We start from the raw sequence: 18,108 nt of genomic DNA on the forward strand, positions 1-18,108 counted from the left end.
TATACGTATACAGTGTACACACACACAGGCATGTGACATGTGTGTGTGCGGTGGCGGTGGCTGCACAGCCTCTTGTGTTAACGCTCATACCACTCTTCATGTCGTTAATCAAGCTTTACAAAGCGCTCCGTGTGTACTGGTACCCCGGCGGGCCTGACAGAATCTTACAACGCAACCCGGGCATTTGTCTCCCCTGGAGCCGTACACAGATACAGGGAAGCGCGGCGGCCCAAACATTTATCCCGGCATAATTCCCCCGTTATCGTGCCTGTCGCCCATCACGTCCTCGCCGGGCGTGCGTCGGTAGCATATCACCCAGGGCGAGAGGCGTGTCAGTGGGCGTGGCACGCCCCCCTTAATCAGAATCACATGCGCCTAATCCTGGGCGGGTGGGTGCGTGCGCACGCCGGCGAGCGTGTGTGCATAAAGAAGAATGGTTGCCATGGCGCCCCGGTGGAGAGAAAACAGATGGCGGCTTGTGGATGGAGTGTGTGTGACAGAAGGGCCCGGGAGATATACGCTGGATGTGAGGCGTGATGCTCCTCTGCTGTTCGGTTATATAGGTTAAATAAACTTTTTACGACACGAGCTGGCCTGCTTTGACGTTGCTCAACTGTCGGGGAGGTATTCGTGGCACCGGAGTTGGAGCTTAGAGGTGGCCTTTTGTTTTTTAATTTTTCACAGTGCCGGGAGGGAGCAGAGGAGGCCAAAGTAGAATTAGGTCTACTGAAAAGTTAAAGAGAGAGCGAGCGTGTGCACTTAGCTGAACAATGGAGGTTCTGGTTTGCTCTTTTCGCCCCATTTCATCCAGATGTTGCAACACGGAGTTTTGCTTTTTGTTGCCACCCACATCTTTATCCCCCATCTCTCCACACACCTTACACATTAGCTCACATGTCTGCTATCGGGGAAGGATGCCCATTGTGTGTCCACGTGAATCATTTTCTAACAGGCGAAGTAGGATTATTTCACAGTAAAAGAAAAAAAAAATCTCCTTCAGCCCGACTGTCACTGCTGTTTCTCCGAAGGACTTGTAAAAGAATCAGAACCAACATTTGTTTAAAGCACACGTGTCAAACGCGAGGCCCGCGGGCCAAATGCGGCCCCTCACAATCCCCCCTTTCTCACCGATTGCACTTGGCCAATCGCCCCACTTTTCTGAGCCATCCTGGTCTCTGCTCCACCCCCCTCTGCCGATCCGGGCAGGGCTGCAGACTACCACGTCTCCTCTGATACATGTGGAGTCGCCAGCCGCTTCTTTTCACCTGACAGTCGGTGCGTTTCCATGCACAGTGAAGTCGAGCTAGGGTTCCAGCTCCATTAGGCCATGTAATCGGACTACTGTCGTTGTCCCAGTATACCAGAACCGGGGGAGAATCGCTTTATTGAAGCAGGTATGTCCAACCCCGGTACAGTGGGTGGCGATATGCCCCCTTTCAGCTGGTTGTTATTGGACCGCGGGAACTATGGATCGTGCGCTGAACGCCTAGGCCAGTTCGGGGCCGACTGAAGTGTATACATGCCAGAGTAAATCGATCCCCAACTGCATTATCTTTGCGTGTTAGTACGACTTCGAGAAATTCGATTTAGTACGATTTCAGTCGCACTAACACGTTTACATGTATCTTAAAAGTCCAGTTTTAGTCGGACTAACACAATAAATCCACTTTTTCTAACATCATGTAAACATACTGAGTGAGGAGTTTCACTAGGGGGACATAGTGCGTGGGAGGATCAGGCTATTCCCCCCCAATTCCCCCTCCCCCCTGAACAGCCACTCTGACCAACCAGAGGAGGCGCTATTGTAGTGACCAGGACACATATGCATATCCAGCTTCCCACCCGCAGATACAGCCAATTGTGTCTGTAGGGACGCCCGACCAAGCTGGAGGTAACACAGGGATTCGAACCGGCGAGCCCCATGTTGGTAGGAAACAGAATAGACCGCTATGCTACCTGGAAGCCCGATCCTTTACAAATTTTGATCCGGCTCACATATCATTTTAGGTTCTCAATAAATCTTAGCCCGACTAATTGTAGCTGCGGTATGCACGGCGACGCGTGGCCCCGTGCGGCGCCAAACCAACCAGACGGGGGCGCCATCTACAGGGACGCAAACAGCTGATCTAGAATATGCATGACGCAGTGAAAGCCTTTCGAACAAAACTGCGTTTGTTGCAGCAGGGAAATCATGCTCACTTTCTGACCTGTCGGGTCAGTCAGCGGCACAAACACTCACCACTGCTTTCCTGAGAGAGATGCGCGGAAAAACTGAAGACACTCGAAGCGGAATTCAGCAGATTTGCCGCCTTAGAGACTCAGAACTTCAGGTTTGAGCTTTTTACAAATCCCACTGCAGCGGAAATGTACAGCGCTCCAGAGCACTCACACTTATAACTGATAGAAGTACAGTGCAATGGTGCACTGAAGGCCATGTTTGACTCTATTGGGGCAGGCGAGTTCGCACCGTTCATCCCAAACACGATGCCCCAGCTCCGCCTTTGTGTCCTGAGCATGCTCGGAAACACTTATTCGTGTGAGCAAATGTTCTCTGTGATGGAAGCTCAACACTTATTTGTGTGAGCAAATGTTCTCTGTGATGGAAGCTCAACAGATCCTCTCACAGATCCCGCCTCCATTCTGAAAGTGGCCTCAGCTCAGGACTTTAAGCCAAGAACTGATGAACTTGCATCAAACATGTCAGGTGTCTGGAAGTAGGCCAATCTATGTGGCTAAATAGCATAACAACATTGATGCGTTATATATGCAGGTTTGTGAAATAGGCTGCATGTGAGTTTTGCTTGGCTGCAAAGTTTTATTTATAATTTTTAGGGTTTTATGTGCGGCCGACTGCATGCCAGAAGGCCAGGCTGTATGGGACATGTAAACTACATGATAAAAGAGCTTTTATTTTTTATTAGATGTCCCACAAAACCATTGAGTTGTCATTTTCAGGTCTGTGAAACAGTTTGCGGTATGCTAGCCTACTTGTAAAAATGTAATCAGAACACATTATTTTGCTTGACTAAACGCTATGATGGCTAAGCAGTTTTTTCAGGGGTACTTTTTTAGGGCTTTATGTGGACCAAATGTATGTGAGAAGGCTATATGGGACATGCAACAATATAATCAAAGATATTTTATTTTCAGGCATCCAGGTAGTGTAGCGTCCTATTCCATTGCCTACCAACACGGGGATCGGCGGTTCAAATCCCTGTGTTACCTCCGGCTCGGTCGGGCGTCCCTACAGACACAATTGGCCGTGTCTGCGGGTGAGAAGCCGGGTATGTGTCCTGGTTGCTGCACTAGCGCCTCCTCTAGTCGGTTGGGGCACCTGCTCAGGGGGGAGGGGGAACTGGGGGGAATAGCGTGATCCTCCCCCCTGGTGAAACTCCTCACTGTCAGGTGAAAAGAAGCAGCTGGCGACTCCGCATGTATCAGAGGAGGCATGTGGTAGTCTGCAGCCCTCCTCGGCTCAGCAGAGGGGGTGGAGCAGCGATCGGGACGGCTCGGACGTGTAGGGTGTGGGGTAATTGGCCGGATGCAATTGGGGAGAAAAGGGGGGAGGGGGTCCCCCTATAAAAAGATATTTTTTTGCTTAATAAAAGCATGTCAGTATGTCTGGCCCTGGATGTGATTCTCATTTCCCAGTGTGGCCCTCAGGGAACGTGAGTTGGACACCCCTGGTTTAAAGGATGCAGTACTGTGCAATCTTATGGCTTCTTTTCTGTCTTCCAGCTGAGATATCAACATGGCCTGTCCACCCCAGACCTGCGGCAAACACTACCCAACCTGAAGAACTTTCTGGAACATGGCCTGTTGGTCAGATGGTAAGCACTTATGGACAACAAATAAGTTTAAATTGAAGTGACAGCCAAGCAGGTGAGCAGTAGGAATTTGACTTGATACGATGCTCAGCACAAAGATGCAGTGACACGAAACAAACATTTTAAAATAGGGGGTGGCATGGCAGTCTATTCCATTGCCTACCAACATGGGGATCGCCAGTTTGAATCCTCGTGTTACCGCTGGCTTGGTCAATTGGCCGTGTCTGCAGGTGGGAAGCCGGATGTGGGTATGTGTCCTGGTTGCTGCACTAGCGCCTCCTCTGGTCGGTCGGGACGCCTGTTCGGGGGGGAGGGGGAACTGGGGGGAAATAGTTTGATCCTCCCAGGTGCTACGTCCCCCTGGTGAAACTCCTCACTGTCAGGTGAAAAGAAGCGGCTGGCGACTCCACATGTATGGGAGGAGACGTGGTAGACTGCAGCCCTCCCCGGATCAGCGGAGTGGGTGGAGCAGCGACTGGGACGGCTCGGAAGAGTGGGGTGATTGGCCAGATACAATTGGGGGGAGGAAAAAAAGGGGGGAACATTAAAAAAAAACAGTAAAAAAACTTTGAACATTATCAATAAAAAAACACGTGGGGTGGGGCGCCCCCTGTAGCTGAATGGTTACACTGCATACCACACTGTCGCAACCATTGCCGGTTCGAATCCAGTTGTTGCACGTCATACCCTCCTCTCTCTCTCCCCCTTTCATGTCTGCCTCTAGTATCGCTGTCTGCTAAAAATACCAAAACAAAGAATATAGTAAAAAGAAAAAGAAAGAAGAAGAAGCATGGATAGATAAAAAATCTACAAATGAAATTGCCTGTAAGCGATGGCTGTTGTTGCCTGTAAGCGATGGCTGTTGGGTGATGGATAAGTTGGGGGGGGGGGGTTTAACGTTGCTTTGGGGAGGGCCAGTGTACATTAATCAACACTCGAAACAAATGTAAACGTACCCGAGTTAGCTGAGCGGCTTGTTTCCAACGGCAACCCCCTTTGCCTGATGCTGTTAGGCATCCTAGCACAATAAAATAGTACAGTTTCTTTTATAGCTTCTGTTTATATGTAGATTTCCTGGAAGAAGTAGGAACTAACCATCGATTTGATAATAGCAGGGGCGTCCGGGTAGTGTAGTGGTCTATTCCACTGCCTTCCAACACGAAGATCGCCGATTCGAATCCCCGTGTTACAGACACGCGGCTGTGTCTGCGCCTCCTCTGGTCGGTCGGGGTGGAACAGCGTGATCCTCCCACATGCTACGTCCCCCCGGCGAAACTCCTCACTGTCAGGTGAAAAGAAACAGATGGCGACTCCACATGTATGGGAGGAGGCATGTGGTAGTCTGCAGAGGGGGCGGAGCAGCGACCGGTAAGACTGGGGTAATTGGCCGGGTACAGTTGGGGAGAGAAGGGGGGGGGGGAATCCAAAAGAAGAAAAAAAAAGAATAGCAGAATGAAGCTGTATATAGACCGGATTAGGTTTCCAGACGAGGCGATCGTTATCACAGGACATCTGTAATGTTAACGACCAATCCCACAGAAGAAGAGCTCAGTAACTGTCTGAAATTACAGAGGCGGGATCGTCTGCAAGGGTAGTAATACATCACCACTGGGAAATATATATATATATACATACATACATACACATGTATACGTGTGTGTGTATACAGGACGTTGGGCGAGGCTAGCTTCACCGTAGACTGGAATGCTTAGTTCTCGACCCATCCTGCTCCCATGCTATGGCCGCAGCGTAACCCTGGACTAGAACCCGGAGCCGGCGTGGGTCAGACTGCAGCGCCGCCGGCCTATAAAACACAAGGTCGTCTTTGATCTGCGCCCCTTTCCCAGGGCCGCGACGGGGAAGATGTGTATTACACACGTTAATTGAATAATCTTTTGTTTTGAAAGGAAAGAAGCCATGAAAAGCCTGGGCCCTGCTCTGTCACACACAGACACACACAACACACAACACACACACACATAGACAGACAGACACACACACTTAAATGGGAAGTGGAAAGGCCTAAAGATAGATGGGATGAAAGCGTAGGACCACTAACCCAGGGGGCTACAGCAGAGTGTGTGTGTGTCTGTGTGTGTGTCTGTGTGTGTGTCTGTGTGTGTGTGTGTGGACAGGAGTGTAAAAGAAAAAAGTGGAGGTAGAAGTACAACAATTCTACGGCTGCTCGCCACAGCCACGCTCCTGGGTAGACAAGGAGACCGCGGGGACGGGAACAAAAGCCGCTCTGTGTGGACTCAGGAGTCTTGGACTGTGGACGGAGAAGCTGCCCGTCTCCTCTCGAGCGCGAGGCAGCCGGCTGCCGCCGTGCACGCTCACGCTGCACATACACACACATGCAGGGATGTGCACACACACTGGTCTGCACGTGGTCCCCCCCCCCTTCTCTCCCCTATTGTACCCGGCCAATTACCCCACGCTTCCGAGCCGCCCCGGTCGCTGCTCCGCCCCCCTCGGCCGATCCGGGGAGGGCTGCAGACAACCACATGGCTCCTCGTGGAGTCGCCAGCCGCTTCTTTTCACCTGACAGTGAGGAGTTTCGCCAGGGGGACATAACACATGGGAGGATCACGCTGCCCTCCCCCCCTCTCCCAGAACAGGCGCCCCAACTGACCAGAGGGGGCGCTAGTGCAGCAACCAGGACACGTACCCACATCCGGTTTCCCACCCGCAGACACGGCCAGTTGTGTCTGTAGGGACGCCCGACCAAGCCGGGGGGTGATACGGGGATCGGAACAGACCGCTACGCCACCCGGACACCCCATGTGGTTATATTTTGGCTTAGGGATCGAACTGGCAACACAGACGGTCCCCCATACTCACTTATTGTAGAAACCCCCTTCAAACCCTGTGGCTAGCCATTGGTGATTTGACACGCTGCAGAAATATCACAAGCCCTCTTCCTCTGTGTGTGTGTGGGGGGGGAGGGGGGGGTTGCACCTCAGCAGGTTGTACTGGCGTCTTTCTGCCCTCTAACCCGCTTCAAACGCTTCCTCTGGCCGACCGAGGAGGTGTCTGCCTTCACAGGCCTTAACCGTGCACTCAGAGACGGGGTGCACTTCTTCATTTCTACTCAATATTTTTCTTTTACTGGCCCTTCTTCCCCTCCCGTATCGATTCCAGTCTTCTCCTCCCCCCCCCCCCCCCCCCCCCGCGCTCCAGAAAGCCCGTATCCAGATAGTATTTCCAGCGTGGGGGCCAAGCTTATGAAATATGGATGTATAGAAATTGCGTGGCAGCTGCAGGGAGTTAACTCTGTGGACTGTGAGAGGGGAGAGCGAGGGGCCGATATCCACTTCCCTCCGTCCCTCCTTGGCCACCTCTCCCCTCCCTCCATTCGTCCCGAGCGGTGCGAGGAGAGCTGCGAGCGCGGGGACCACTTCCAATTACCCTCTGGAAATGCCTCCACCCTCCATGCAGAGCTAATGCAGCGTGCGCTCGAGGCCCCGCCCAGCGCGCCGGCGTCCCAGACATGGGAGCCGTTTTCTGCGGCGCGGGTGGAAAGACTGAGTAAGGACGGAGGGTGTGCGAGGATACGTTACATGCTGTACTCTCATCAGTCCCTACGGTTTGTGTAGACATGTGCATGTCGTCTTTTGGAAGGCCGGCTATAGGACGGTTGTCTGGCTGACGCCTGATCATATCTTTGGACCCTTTCCAGACAGCGCCGTCTCAGGAACTCGGTGTCATAACATATACGTATACAGTACCGTTGAAAAAGGGGCAGGATTGATGGTTTTTCTTTCTGTCTTTTTTTCCGCTTGGAAGCTTGTTAAAAGACAAGACACAGGGAGATCTGCTGCCGAGGGAGGGAACCGGGGGAACGGCAACAGAAACCTTTACTTGGTAAATGGAACCAACTGCTGAGATCAAAACAAACGCGTTCAACGTGCTCCCATTTGCCGGCCCGTGTCCACGAGGGCCTGGCAGACGTTCACAGGGCTTCCATCTCCGATCCCCCGGCCTGCAGGCTGGAATGCGTAGGTAGGGGGCGGCAAGGTGTGGTATAAAACACCTCGGGTGGATGATAAAACCCAACTGCGTCCCTGTTGACACGTCGGGCTGCGCCTGGAGGTGGTGAATTCTTCGCCGAAGAACCCGCAGGGAGAGAAAAGTTATCCAAACCATGTAAAAACCACAAGAGTGTGTGTGTGTGTGTGTGGGGGGGGTAGAGCATTTATGTCTGGCTTGTAGCTGCTTTTACTCTTGTGCTATTTAGACAGGTGAACGCCAATTAAGACAGTACAGAGTGAAGTACATCTACGATGAGCATTTCACCCGCCATATTAAGGGGCCGAAGTAAAACTAGAGCGAGAGATGGGGGTAAAATTGGACATCCATCCATCCATTATCCAGACTGTTTATCCTGCTGTCAGGGTGGCGGGGGTGCTGGAGCCTATCCCAGCAGTCATTGGGCGGCAGGCGGGGAGTCACCCCGGGCAGGCCATCACAATTGGACGTCTTCACTAAAAAAATGTTCTTTTTAAAACAAAAATACTAACTACCAAATTTAGAAAATTTACTTCTTGCAAAAAATAATAATAATAATAATAATGTTGAGATAAGGTTTTCATTCTGTGGGGGGGGGGGGGGGTATCTTGACAAGAGTTAAAATTCTTTTAGAAAATGAAATAAATATCAAAAAAAACTTGCATTGACATCCAACTACAAGTTGACATCCAACAACTATGCCAGTTGTAACAAACATCCTTTTTATATATTATATTTTTATATTATTTTTATATTATTATATATGATATATATAAAATATGAGTGTTAACAAAATAAAATGATATGTTTTGCTAGTATTTGCTTCAGTGTTTGTGTAAACATTGATGGCTTTTATTATGAATCACTAAGCCAGTAAAGAAGGCTACTCTACTACTGTGACTTCAACACCGTTAGCAAGATGTTATCGGACGGCGGTGGTGGGCAGCCAGCCAGCCAGCAGTCGTCCAACCAGCTGTCAGTAAAACTGCAGCCCAGTGTGTTGAATCGCTATTTTCACAGGTGTGTTGGGAATTTGAATAGTCATCGATCCCAGACTGTTTCTGACTTCGAATATTTGTGATAATTTCTCAAATCGGTACCTGCAGGGCGTCCGGGTAGCGTAGCGGTCTATTCCTTTGCCTGCCAACCCGGGGATCGCTGGTTGCTCCGGTCGGTCGGGGGAACTGAGGGGAATAGCGTGACCCTCCCAAGCACTACGTCCCCCTGGTGAAACTCCTCACTGTCAGGTGAAAAGAAGCGCCTGGCGACTCCACATGTATGGGAGGAGGCATGTGGTAGTCTGCAGCCCTCCCCGGCTCGGCACAGGGGGTGGAGCAGCGACCGGGATGGCTCAGAGAGTGGGGTGATTGGCCAGGTACAATTAGGGAGGAAAAGGGGGGGAAACCCCCCCCCCGTCCAAAAAATCAGTAGCTGCGATTAAATGGTTATCCATTCTGCAGCACATCTTGTTTTTCGCACAACTATCGCTGTGGGCTTTGCGTGGCAAATTGTGGTCACTCACTCACTCGTGGGCGACCTGAGAGGGACATCTGCAGGTGGCCCTGTGTCACTGCACCCTGCCTTGCTGCAGCCACACATGCAGTACAGGTGCACCGCGGGTCTGGACGGTTTCATGCTTGTTATGATACTGTTCCACCTGTAACACGCAAACGGGTCATCTAGCAGAGAGGTGGGTTTGTGGCCAGAACCGGTTGGAACTGGCTTGGTTTGTTTTGGTCAGAGGCTTCGGTCAGTTGTCTGACGAACTGTCAGCAACGTTTTGCCACTGTTGATTGTAAACCGCTATATGCAGGGGGCCATGATCACGATTGGGATTGCCTCTGTGACTCTATTTACATCTTCTGTAATGGCTGAATTTCAGACCTCATGTTGGAAGGCACCAAAAGCCGTCAGAATGTATACATGTACGCAAACGCACATACCTACATTACACACTCCTCTGATTTCTTGTAGTACCAGTGGGGATCCAGAGTGTATTTGTCACCATTTAGTGAATGGACGGGTGTATATGCGTGTCCATATTTTTCCCAAGGTTCAGTGAAACAACTTATTTCTTCAAGACTATATTTTAAAAGAACGCTGTCCCCGGGCGTCCGGGTAGCATGGTGGTCTACTCCGTTGCCTACCAACACGGGGATCGCCGGATCGAATCCCTGTGCTACCTCCGGCTTGGTGGGGCGTCCCTACAGACACAATTGGCCGTGGCTGCGGGTAGGAAGCCGGATGTGGGTGTGTGTCCTGGTCGGTCAGTCGGGGCGCCTGTTCGGGGGGGTGGGGGGGGAAATTGCGTGATCCTCCCACGCGCTACGTCCCCCTGGTGAAACTCCTCACTGTCAGGTGAAAAGAAGCAGCTAGTGACTCCACATGTATCGGGGGAGACGTGGTAGTCTGCAACCCTCCCCAGATCAGCAGAGGGGATGGAGCAGCAACCAGGACAGCTCAGAAGGGGGGGGGGGAATTGGCCAGATACAATTGGGGAGGAAAAAAGGGGGGGGTGTAAGAACGCTGTCAGTATCTTTATCAGATATGCTGCAAAGGAAACAGCACAGTCATGTTGCTGATGAGCAGCGCTGCTTTGCTCTAGTACTGATCAGAGTACCAAGCAGAAGACTTCATGTTCTATACATGTACATTTAAGGATTTCTCACGTGACAAAATTGTGAGAAATCAGACAGCTTAAGAATCGATCTAACACAGCAGACAACACATAACTGGCAACATGAAGGCCGTTAATACTGACAACTATAATTACATGTGTGTTTTTATCACATGCTTATGCGGTTTTTGAATAATTGGATTTCTCCCTAACCTTATAGGCCAGACGGCCACGGAGCCTTGCCCTGTCATGACATGAGGAAGACTGGGCTTCCTCCGTGGTGCACACATCACATCTGAGTAATGTTTGCCTCAGTGGCTCCAGGGAGACTTCCTTATCCCATCAGAAGACCACATCTTATCTGCTGCTGTTTGTTTTGGCCCAGAGTCACGGCACCTTAGCAGGATATTGATATGAGCGGGATCACGTTATGAGGCTTGTCGAGGGATTAGACAGTGGAACAGTTTGGTTTGCTAAATTCTTGGACCAGCCTCAAATATGCCAGGTTTGATATGTGAGCAGCAGAGAAGGGGAAGAAAAATGAAAAGAAAAATCAACTTTCCTGCTGCAGTGATGCAAATGCTTTAAACCAACTGTAGGAAAAATATTACCTCCCCCCCCCAAAAAAAGCTTGTCTCTACTGCAGGAGTGATGCTTCATAAGTGCTAATAGTAGGAATATCCGTCCAGGTAGCATGGCGGTCTAATCCGTTGCCTACCAACACAGGGATCACCAGTTTGAATCCCCGTGTTACCTCCGGCTTGGTCCGGCGTCCCTACAGACACAATTGGCCGTGTCTGCGGGTGGGAGGCCGGATGTGGGTGTGTGTCCTGGTCGCTGCACTGGCACCTCTTCTGGTCGGCCGGGGTGCCTGTTTGGGTGGGGAGGGGGAACTGGGGGGGGGGTAGCGTGACCCTCCCACGCGCTACGTCCCCCCGGTGAAACTCCTGTCAGGTGAAAAGAAGCGGCTGGCGACTCCACGTGTATCGGAGGAGGCATGTGGTAGTCTGCAGCCCTCCCCGGATCGGCAGAGTGTGGTGGAGCAGCGACCGGGACGGCTCGGAGGAGTGGAGTGGTTGGCCGGATACAGTTGGGGAGAAAAAGGGGGGAAATTCCACACAAAAAAAAGAAGAGTAGGAATATCACACGGAAGGTGAACGGCAGTGATAATTAGAAAGAATAATAAGACAAACTGAGCTTCGAGTTCCCCGTTTGCCCCAGCCTTTACCCGTTTGCCCCAGCCTTCACCTGGCGGTGAGACGTTGAGATGGGTTTTCCTGCATGAAGGATCGCTCTCCCATCGCGTGCTGCTCTCTTTGCTCGATGGGTTCCTGCTTTTACAATCACTTTTAGGAAGTGTTTTTCAGCAGCTCAACTCTCTCAGCTCAAGCGCACACTTCATGAGTACACGGTCACCGGGGCCGTACGGGGACCGCCTAATTGCCTCCATTAAAAAAGCCATGTTCAGTTAAAATGTGTTGTATGAAAAAAAAAAAAGAAGGTTATTACAGCCCTGAGGTTTGCCTGGCTGCCCTCCTCACTGACGCACCTACTCTCCAGCCATGCTGGCATCATAAAGAAGTCTTTCTGGGACATGATTAATAGTAGAAACCTGCTTAAAAAATGCGCTTTTAATAAGAAAGGCTCATTATGCTGAAGAATTATGGCATCCCTGCACAAAGAGAAACGCGCCCGTGTTCATCTGTCAGTGTGACATATCTGCATGCATCCTTGTCTGCCAACAAAAACCAGGACCCTGTGTTACTAACACGGATCTGGTGCACGGTAACAGGAGTGGAAGTGAGCCGGTACCAGCAGGTAATGAAAGTGGGGAGAATTGGAGATAAAGACGTCTGATATTAATTCAAATCAGAGCGGCCGTCATGAGGGCATTCCTCAGCCCGGCTACGAGCTGGTTGTTACTGATTAGCGTGTTATAAATTATGCATGGAAACTTCTTTTTCTTCTTCGTATCAGTCGTCTCTGGTTTCCAAACTTGTCTTGTGTTTCAGGCAGCCTGCGCCGTGTTTTCCAGTTACTAAAATGATAATCGACTTCTCATGGAATCTCCTCTTGTTCCTTCGTTCCACCACATCTCAAACGCTTTCGTTTTGGATTAGGCCCAACAAAGACCGTGATGGTTTTAGCAGATACACCTATTTATCTATCTATCTAGTTATTTATTTATTTATTTTTGGGATCCCCCCCCCTTTTTTTTTCTTCTCCCCAATTGTATTTGGCCAAGTACCCCACTCTTCCGAGCCGTCCCGGTCGCCGATCCGGGGAGGGCTGCTGACTACCACATGCCTCCTCCCATACATGTGGAGTCACCAGCCGCATCTCTTCACCTGACAGTGAGGAGTTTCACCAGGGGGACGCAGCACATGAGAGGATCCCACAGTTCCCCCTCCCCCCGAAAAGGTGCCCCGACCAGGACAGATACCCGCAGACACTGCCAATTGTGTCTGTAGGGACACCCGACCGAGCCGGAGGTAACGCAGGGATTCGAACCGCCGATCCCCGTGTTGATAGGCAATGGAATAGACTGCCACACCTCCCGGATGCGCAGATACACGTATTTAATGGCAAACCGTTAAACATGTTTCTATTCATTCTTTTCTTTTTCTTTCATTTCTTTCGCTCTAAAATGAATGGGAAGGGGGGACATCCCAATCCTGCTTCAGCAGTATTAGCCAGTAGGTGTTGAAGTCCGTCAGGAGAATTAAATTATATGTTTTGCTGGACATGTACTGCCAAGTAAAGTACCAGAGTCTGCCTTCACTTTTGACCAATAAAGAGGCACACTCGGAATATCAAGTCATTATCCTTATTTACTTTACTTGGACCTCGCTTGACCATCTAACCTTTTCTACTACATTCTTGTAATTTGCTGGAATGTTTGCCATGAGGCGCCGGTATTTATAGGTTGTTTCATGAGCTTTTACGTACCACCCCAAAAGGCCATTGAGGATCTTCATTTATCGTGAAGCATTTTGAAGTTTCCTCTTGTTCTGTGTGTGAACCTTTTGAAAGCATCACCTTTATAGGGGGGTCAGGAAAGGTCACGGTCAGCCACCATTTTACAAGCTATATCGTATGTTAGTGCTGTAAACCACCATGATGCAGTGAGTGTGTCAGTGGGATTGCCAATCACTGCTCCCACCACTGGTTTTCCAAGTGCCATTGTCACAAAGCAAGACTGTCTGAGAGCCTTCAAATGGAGGGGGACTTGTTGGATGGCTGCACCTCCATCCGAACAGGCAGAGCTTAGTCCTCTAACCAGTCACATGTGGACCTCTGAGGAGCACAGGGGGGCCCAACTGCACCCTTGACCCCACTGATCCAGTGCTTTGGCTTCTCAGATAGCTAAATGTTCAGGTTAAGCGTACCACTAAGTAGGCTCCTGAAGTATGCACGGTCCCGGCATATCGGAAGAAACCGTGGGGCCCCCATTTAAGTTAATTTATGACCTTAAAAGGAGGAGGAGGGAGGGAGGGGGAGTTGGGTCGTCCCAGATCATGAGTCTGTTATCTGTTATTCAGAGGTCCTACATACTTGGCCAGACTCCTGCTGCGCTCCTTTTAGTCTGCAGCGCCCACATATAGTCGCACAGACTGCAGAGGCTTTTTTTTTTTTAAATGTGCACAGAGTGATTTGCAGAGGCTTGCAGCTGTCTCCCTTCTAGATCATAGGCAAGCGGGTAGGAAGGGAGCACATGAGATCAATCCAGAAGCAGTTTCAAGTGGAGGCTGGGTGTCGCAATCCCTCTCGCTCTCTTTACCTCCCACCCTCTGGTGTGGGTTGGTAGGATAAATGCAGCTGTATTCTAAATCCTGCATCTGTGAGGTGTAACCTGGCCACTGAATTTGGTGCAACAGAGCCTAGTGTCTACTTTGTTGTTTGACCCTTTCATAGTCACAAGCTCATAGATGTAGTCCTACAATACTGACTAGAGAAATGTGACCCGAAAGAAGTCTTAATGCAATCTGTGGACCCTTCTTTGTTTAATTCACATCCAGTATCCGTCTTGATCTCTTTTTCTGTATTCATACACTGACTCTCTCTGTCTCTCTCTCTCTCTCTTTTCCACCTCACAGTGACAGACACCACAGCTCCAGCTCCATCCCAGTACCAGTCAAGTCCCAGCTCAGCATAAGTACTGTGTCGGAAATAGGTTATCCTCGACACAGTAGCTCCCCAGACAGAGGCCTAAGGAAGAGGGCCAGCTCTGAGGCCGATAAGCTCAAATATAAGGCTACCCCTCCACCAAGCTACAACACCGCCATGGCTGAGCAGCAGCCCCCCGTTGGCCTGGCGCCACCCTCACCCTCACCCAAACATCTCTCCTCCTCCCTGGATGCTGGCATGGCTTCACTCAGTCTGACCAAGACTCTTAAGGTCAAGGAACAGGAAGAGCGGGATGGCGATAGGGAGGTAGAAGTGGAGATAAAAGAGAGGGCTGAAGGAGAGTTTGATGGCAATGGAGAAGGAGATACGGAGGAGCAACAACCCAACAGCACAGTTGCCTCTGAGTCCTTTATTCCAGTGTTGGACACTGGTGAGGAAGTGTTGCCCACCGGCCAGCACACGAACGCCATGAATGGCTCTTTGGTACCAGGTCAGGGGATGGCAGGGCCCAGCGGCCTGGTCCCAGAGCTGCGCTGTTCAGTGGAGCAGGCGGAAGAAATTATGGGCACAGAGGCTACAGGCCTGGGTCTGGGACTAGGACTAGGTCTGGGAGATGGGGCCCGGCTGGAAGACTACCCATGCATCCCTGTGGACCAGGCGGTGGCCGTGGAGTGTGATGAGCAAGTGCTGGGCGAGCTAGGCGCTGGCTTTGAGGAGTTCTCAAGGCGCATCTATGCACTAAGTGAAAATACGTCCAGCTTCCGACGACCACGCAAGAACTCGGACAAGTGAGGTGAAGGACCTAGATGGAGAGGGAGGAGTGCGAACATTGGACATGTACAGGGTGGGTTCGGACAGACGCAAGTCAGGGACGTGAACATAGAGGAGGGGAGTTGAGTTCACAAAAGTAACTCCTTCCTCCTAGCATCATAGCATCAAAAAATATGTAGGAACTATTCTGGAATAATGACCAATTTGCACTTCTGGTTAACATTTCTATCATAATCCTTTAACTGAAACATGGTTTAAAGTGGAAGCATTGGGACTGAGCTTAAGTTGGTCTTTTACTTTTGCAGGGCACTCATCTATTTGTTTTGGGTTTTTTTTTTAAAGATTGATATTAATTAACAGATGTTTTTTTTCTTCTTTTTATTACTATGGGTATTTTTCTGGACTCCATGTTGATAATTGTCCCCTATGTCAACTCTGAATCATCTCAGTAATTATAGGTATTTGTCCTAAAAGCAGAAAAGCATTAGTATTTGGAGGGATTAAATTAAACTCAACAAATTAGATATATAATTGGCACTTAATGCAAAAAGATTCAACATTTTGTTACTAATCTGAACCACTGGGTTTTTGTTTTTTTCCTCCATTAACGTCCTCCACAACCATGTGTTGCCAGTTTTACAGGATATGGACTACATTCTACACCACCGTGGTCCATTACATTGTTAGATGGGTTGCTACTTGTATGTCACTAAATTTCAGGGCTCTGAAAGCCTGACCCTCCTTTCACTGTGCCTCAACTTGCCATGGATCACCTCAACAGACTGAGCTTCTCTTTGTTTGACCTATCACCGTTTGAGTTTTGTAGGAAGTTTGACTCTGAACTTGCTTGAGCAAGCTATGGGGAGTTTGTTTATAACCTGAGGAACAGTTGTGGGAGCTATAATATATATATTTTTCTTTTTTGGGGGGCTATTACTTACCCAGGTTTTGGCCATTTTCTCAGTCATAGGATCATATGGGAGCACACGCCCAGAACAGGTTCAGCTTGTCAGTCCCTTCTGCTTATTAGAGAATTTGAAAAGAGAATCGATTAACTTTTGTCTTCCTTTGGTAAATGAATAGTCCAAACTTAAGCCCACTCCCCCAATAGTTTCACCTTTGTTGGCTGTAGAAGCAAGTGTTTGCGGCTGGGATACGTTCCAAGGCCTTTATTCCAGGTGAAGGACAGTGGGTGGGTGGATGTGTTGTTTGGGTGGCGTGTCAGTGTATGATGTAACCTGTCTCCACATAGCCTACGTATCCTACCCTGCACAGCCCTGTACAACCAATGTAAGGTTTGTTTCAAGTTGCACCACTGATGACCTTCGAACTGCATCACCTAACGGACATTGCAGCTAGCTATCACAAAGCAAGGCAGGAGCTAAATCCAATAACCCAGTCAGACATTCGCCTGCTGTCCCACACTGCATCTCAAAGCCCCATGATTTGACAGGGCAACCCCTCTTTCCTTTTCCACATGGGGGGGTTGGATACCTCTTCATGTTTTCAGTGAAGACCACATGAGTGGGAGGTTGGAGACTACGGCACATGACAGGGATACAGTGCAATTTCTCTTTCTTTTCACAGTTCTTCGTGACCCCTTTTGTCTTGGATTTTTTTTTTTTTGGTCTTCTACGTATACCCCATCAATAATAATATCAATATTAATGTCATGTCCGATAATTCTTTCACTAACTAGACCAAATAATGGAAGTATGCATCTATACTCTGATAAAATGTGTTACTCAGGCTCCATCACTGGCAAGTATCTGCTTTTTAAATCTCAACCCTGTCGTCTGTGACTTGACCTTTGTCCGCAATGTCTCCTGTTTTGAAAGACTTTGCTTTCTTGCACTGGTATCCGTTGGTAGTAATTAGTATTATTTAAGTCTCTCAATGATTTATGTGTGTTGTGTTTCCAAGGAAATTGTATTTCGGTTTCTTTTTTTCCCAACACCACAGGAAGTCACTCACTGATATTGTCCATTGTTAGAAGTACATCATCTGCGTATGGGTGTTGAATGAAACACAAAATTCCTGATGGACACAAGCTGACGTAGCCAGCTCATATTTTTAGCACCTGCAGTAACAAAGACAGACTCACTAACAGCATCCCACTTTTTATTTCTGATCGAGTACTGTGGTAGCTGACTGTTGAAATGTATTGTATTTAAGATGAAAATAACCATATTACATCATTTCCATAAACTGCTGTATAGTACAGCAAGTGACCATGTACATAAACTTTTGTATCGGAGGTTGTTTTTTGTTATTAAAGACTCACAGTCCAGTGGCATGGATGGATGAAGCCCCCTTTAAAAGCCTTTCCTGCGTATGTTTGTGCTTTGGTGTGCTTCAGGTCTGCAGCATGGACGGCATGTGGTGGCTACTGCCATAACCGCAATCCTTTTTTAACTGAAGGATTTTGGGACTTTAATTGTAAAAGATTTAGAAACGGGCGGATGTGCAAGCCCTTGCAAACAGGAATCTTCTAGAATAACTCCTGAATGATTAGAGAAAAAGGAGCGGCGACATGGATCAATCTTTTTTTAAAAATACGCCTGAATTCATATTCATTTCTGCCCCTAAAAAAGATACTGATGCCCCGACTGCTCCAGCGGAGCTGCTTAGTAGAGGTTGAACATTCTACAGGGTGGAACGAATATGAAGAAAAAGGCCGAAAAGTAACGTTTGTCATTATTTAAAAAGAAAAACTCAGTTGACGTTACGGTGTTGATGGATCCCCTCATCACGGGA

The 18,108-nt window shown here is 49.2% G+C and overlaps 1 protein-coding gene across 1 annotated transcript in view; it reads left to right on the plus strand.

Annotated features, from left to right (window-relative positions):
- uvrag (UV radiation resistance associated gene) overlaps nucleotides 1-17,669 on the plus strand; it is a 153,089-nt gene extending 135,420 nt beyond the window's left edge. Inside the window, exons 15-16 of the mRNA XM_056285197.1 lie at nucleotides 3,739-3,830; nucleotides 14,550-17,669. Of these exons, the coding sequence (XP_056141172.1) occupies nucleotides 3,739-3,830; nucleotides 14,550-15,372 (915 nt within the window). The 3' untranslated portion in view covers nucleotides 15,373-17,669. The remainder of the gene's footprint in view (nucleotides 1-3,738; nucleotides 3,831-14,549) is intronic.
- The last annotated feature ends 439 nt before the right edge of the window (nucleotides 17,670-18,108 follow it).

The sequence above is a fragment of the Lampris incognitus genome, chromosome 8, assembly GCF_029633865.1.
Source record: "Lampris incognitus isolate fLamInc1 chromosome 8, fLamInc1.hap2, whole genome shotgun sequence".
NCBI lineage: Eukaryota > Metazoa > Chordata > Actinopteri > Lampriformes > Lampridae > Lampris > Lampris incognitus.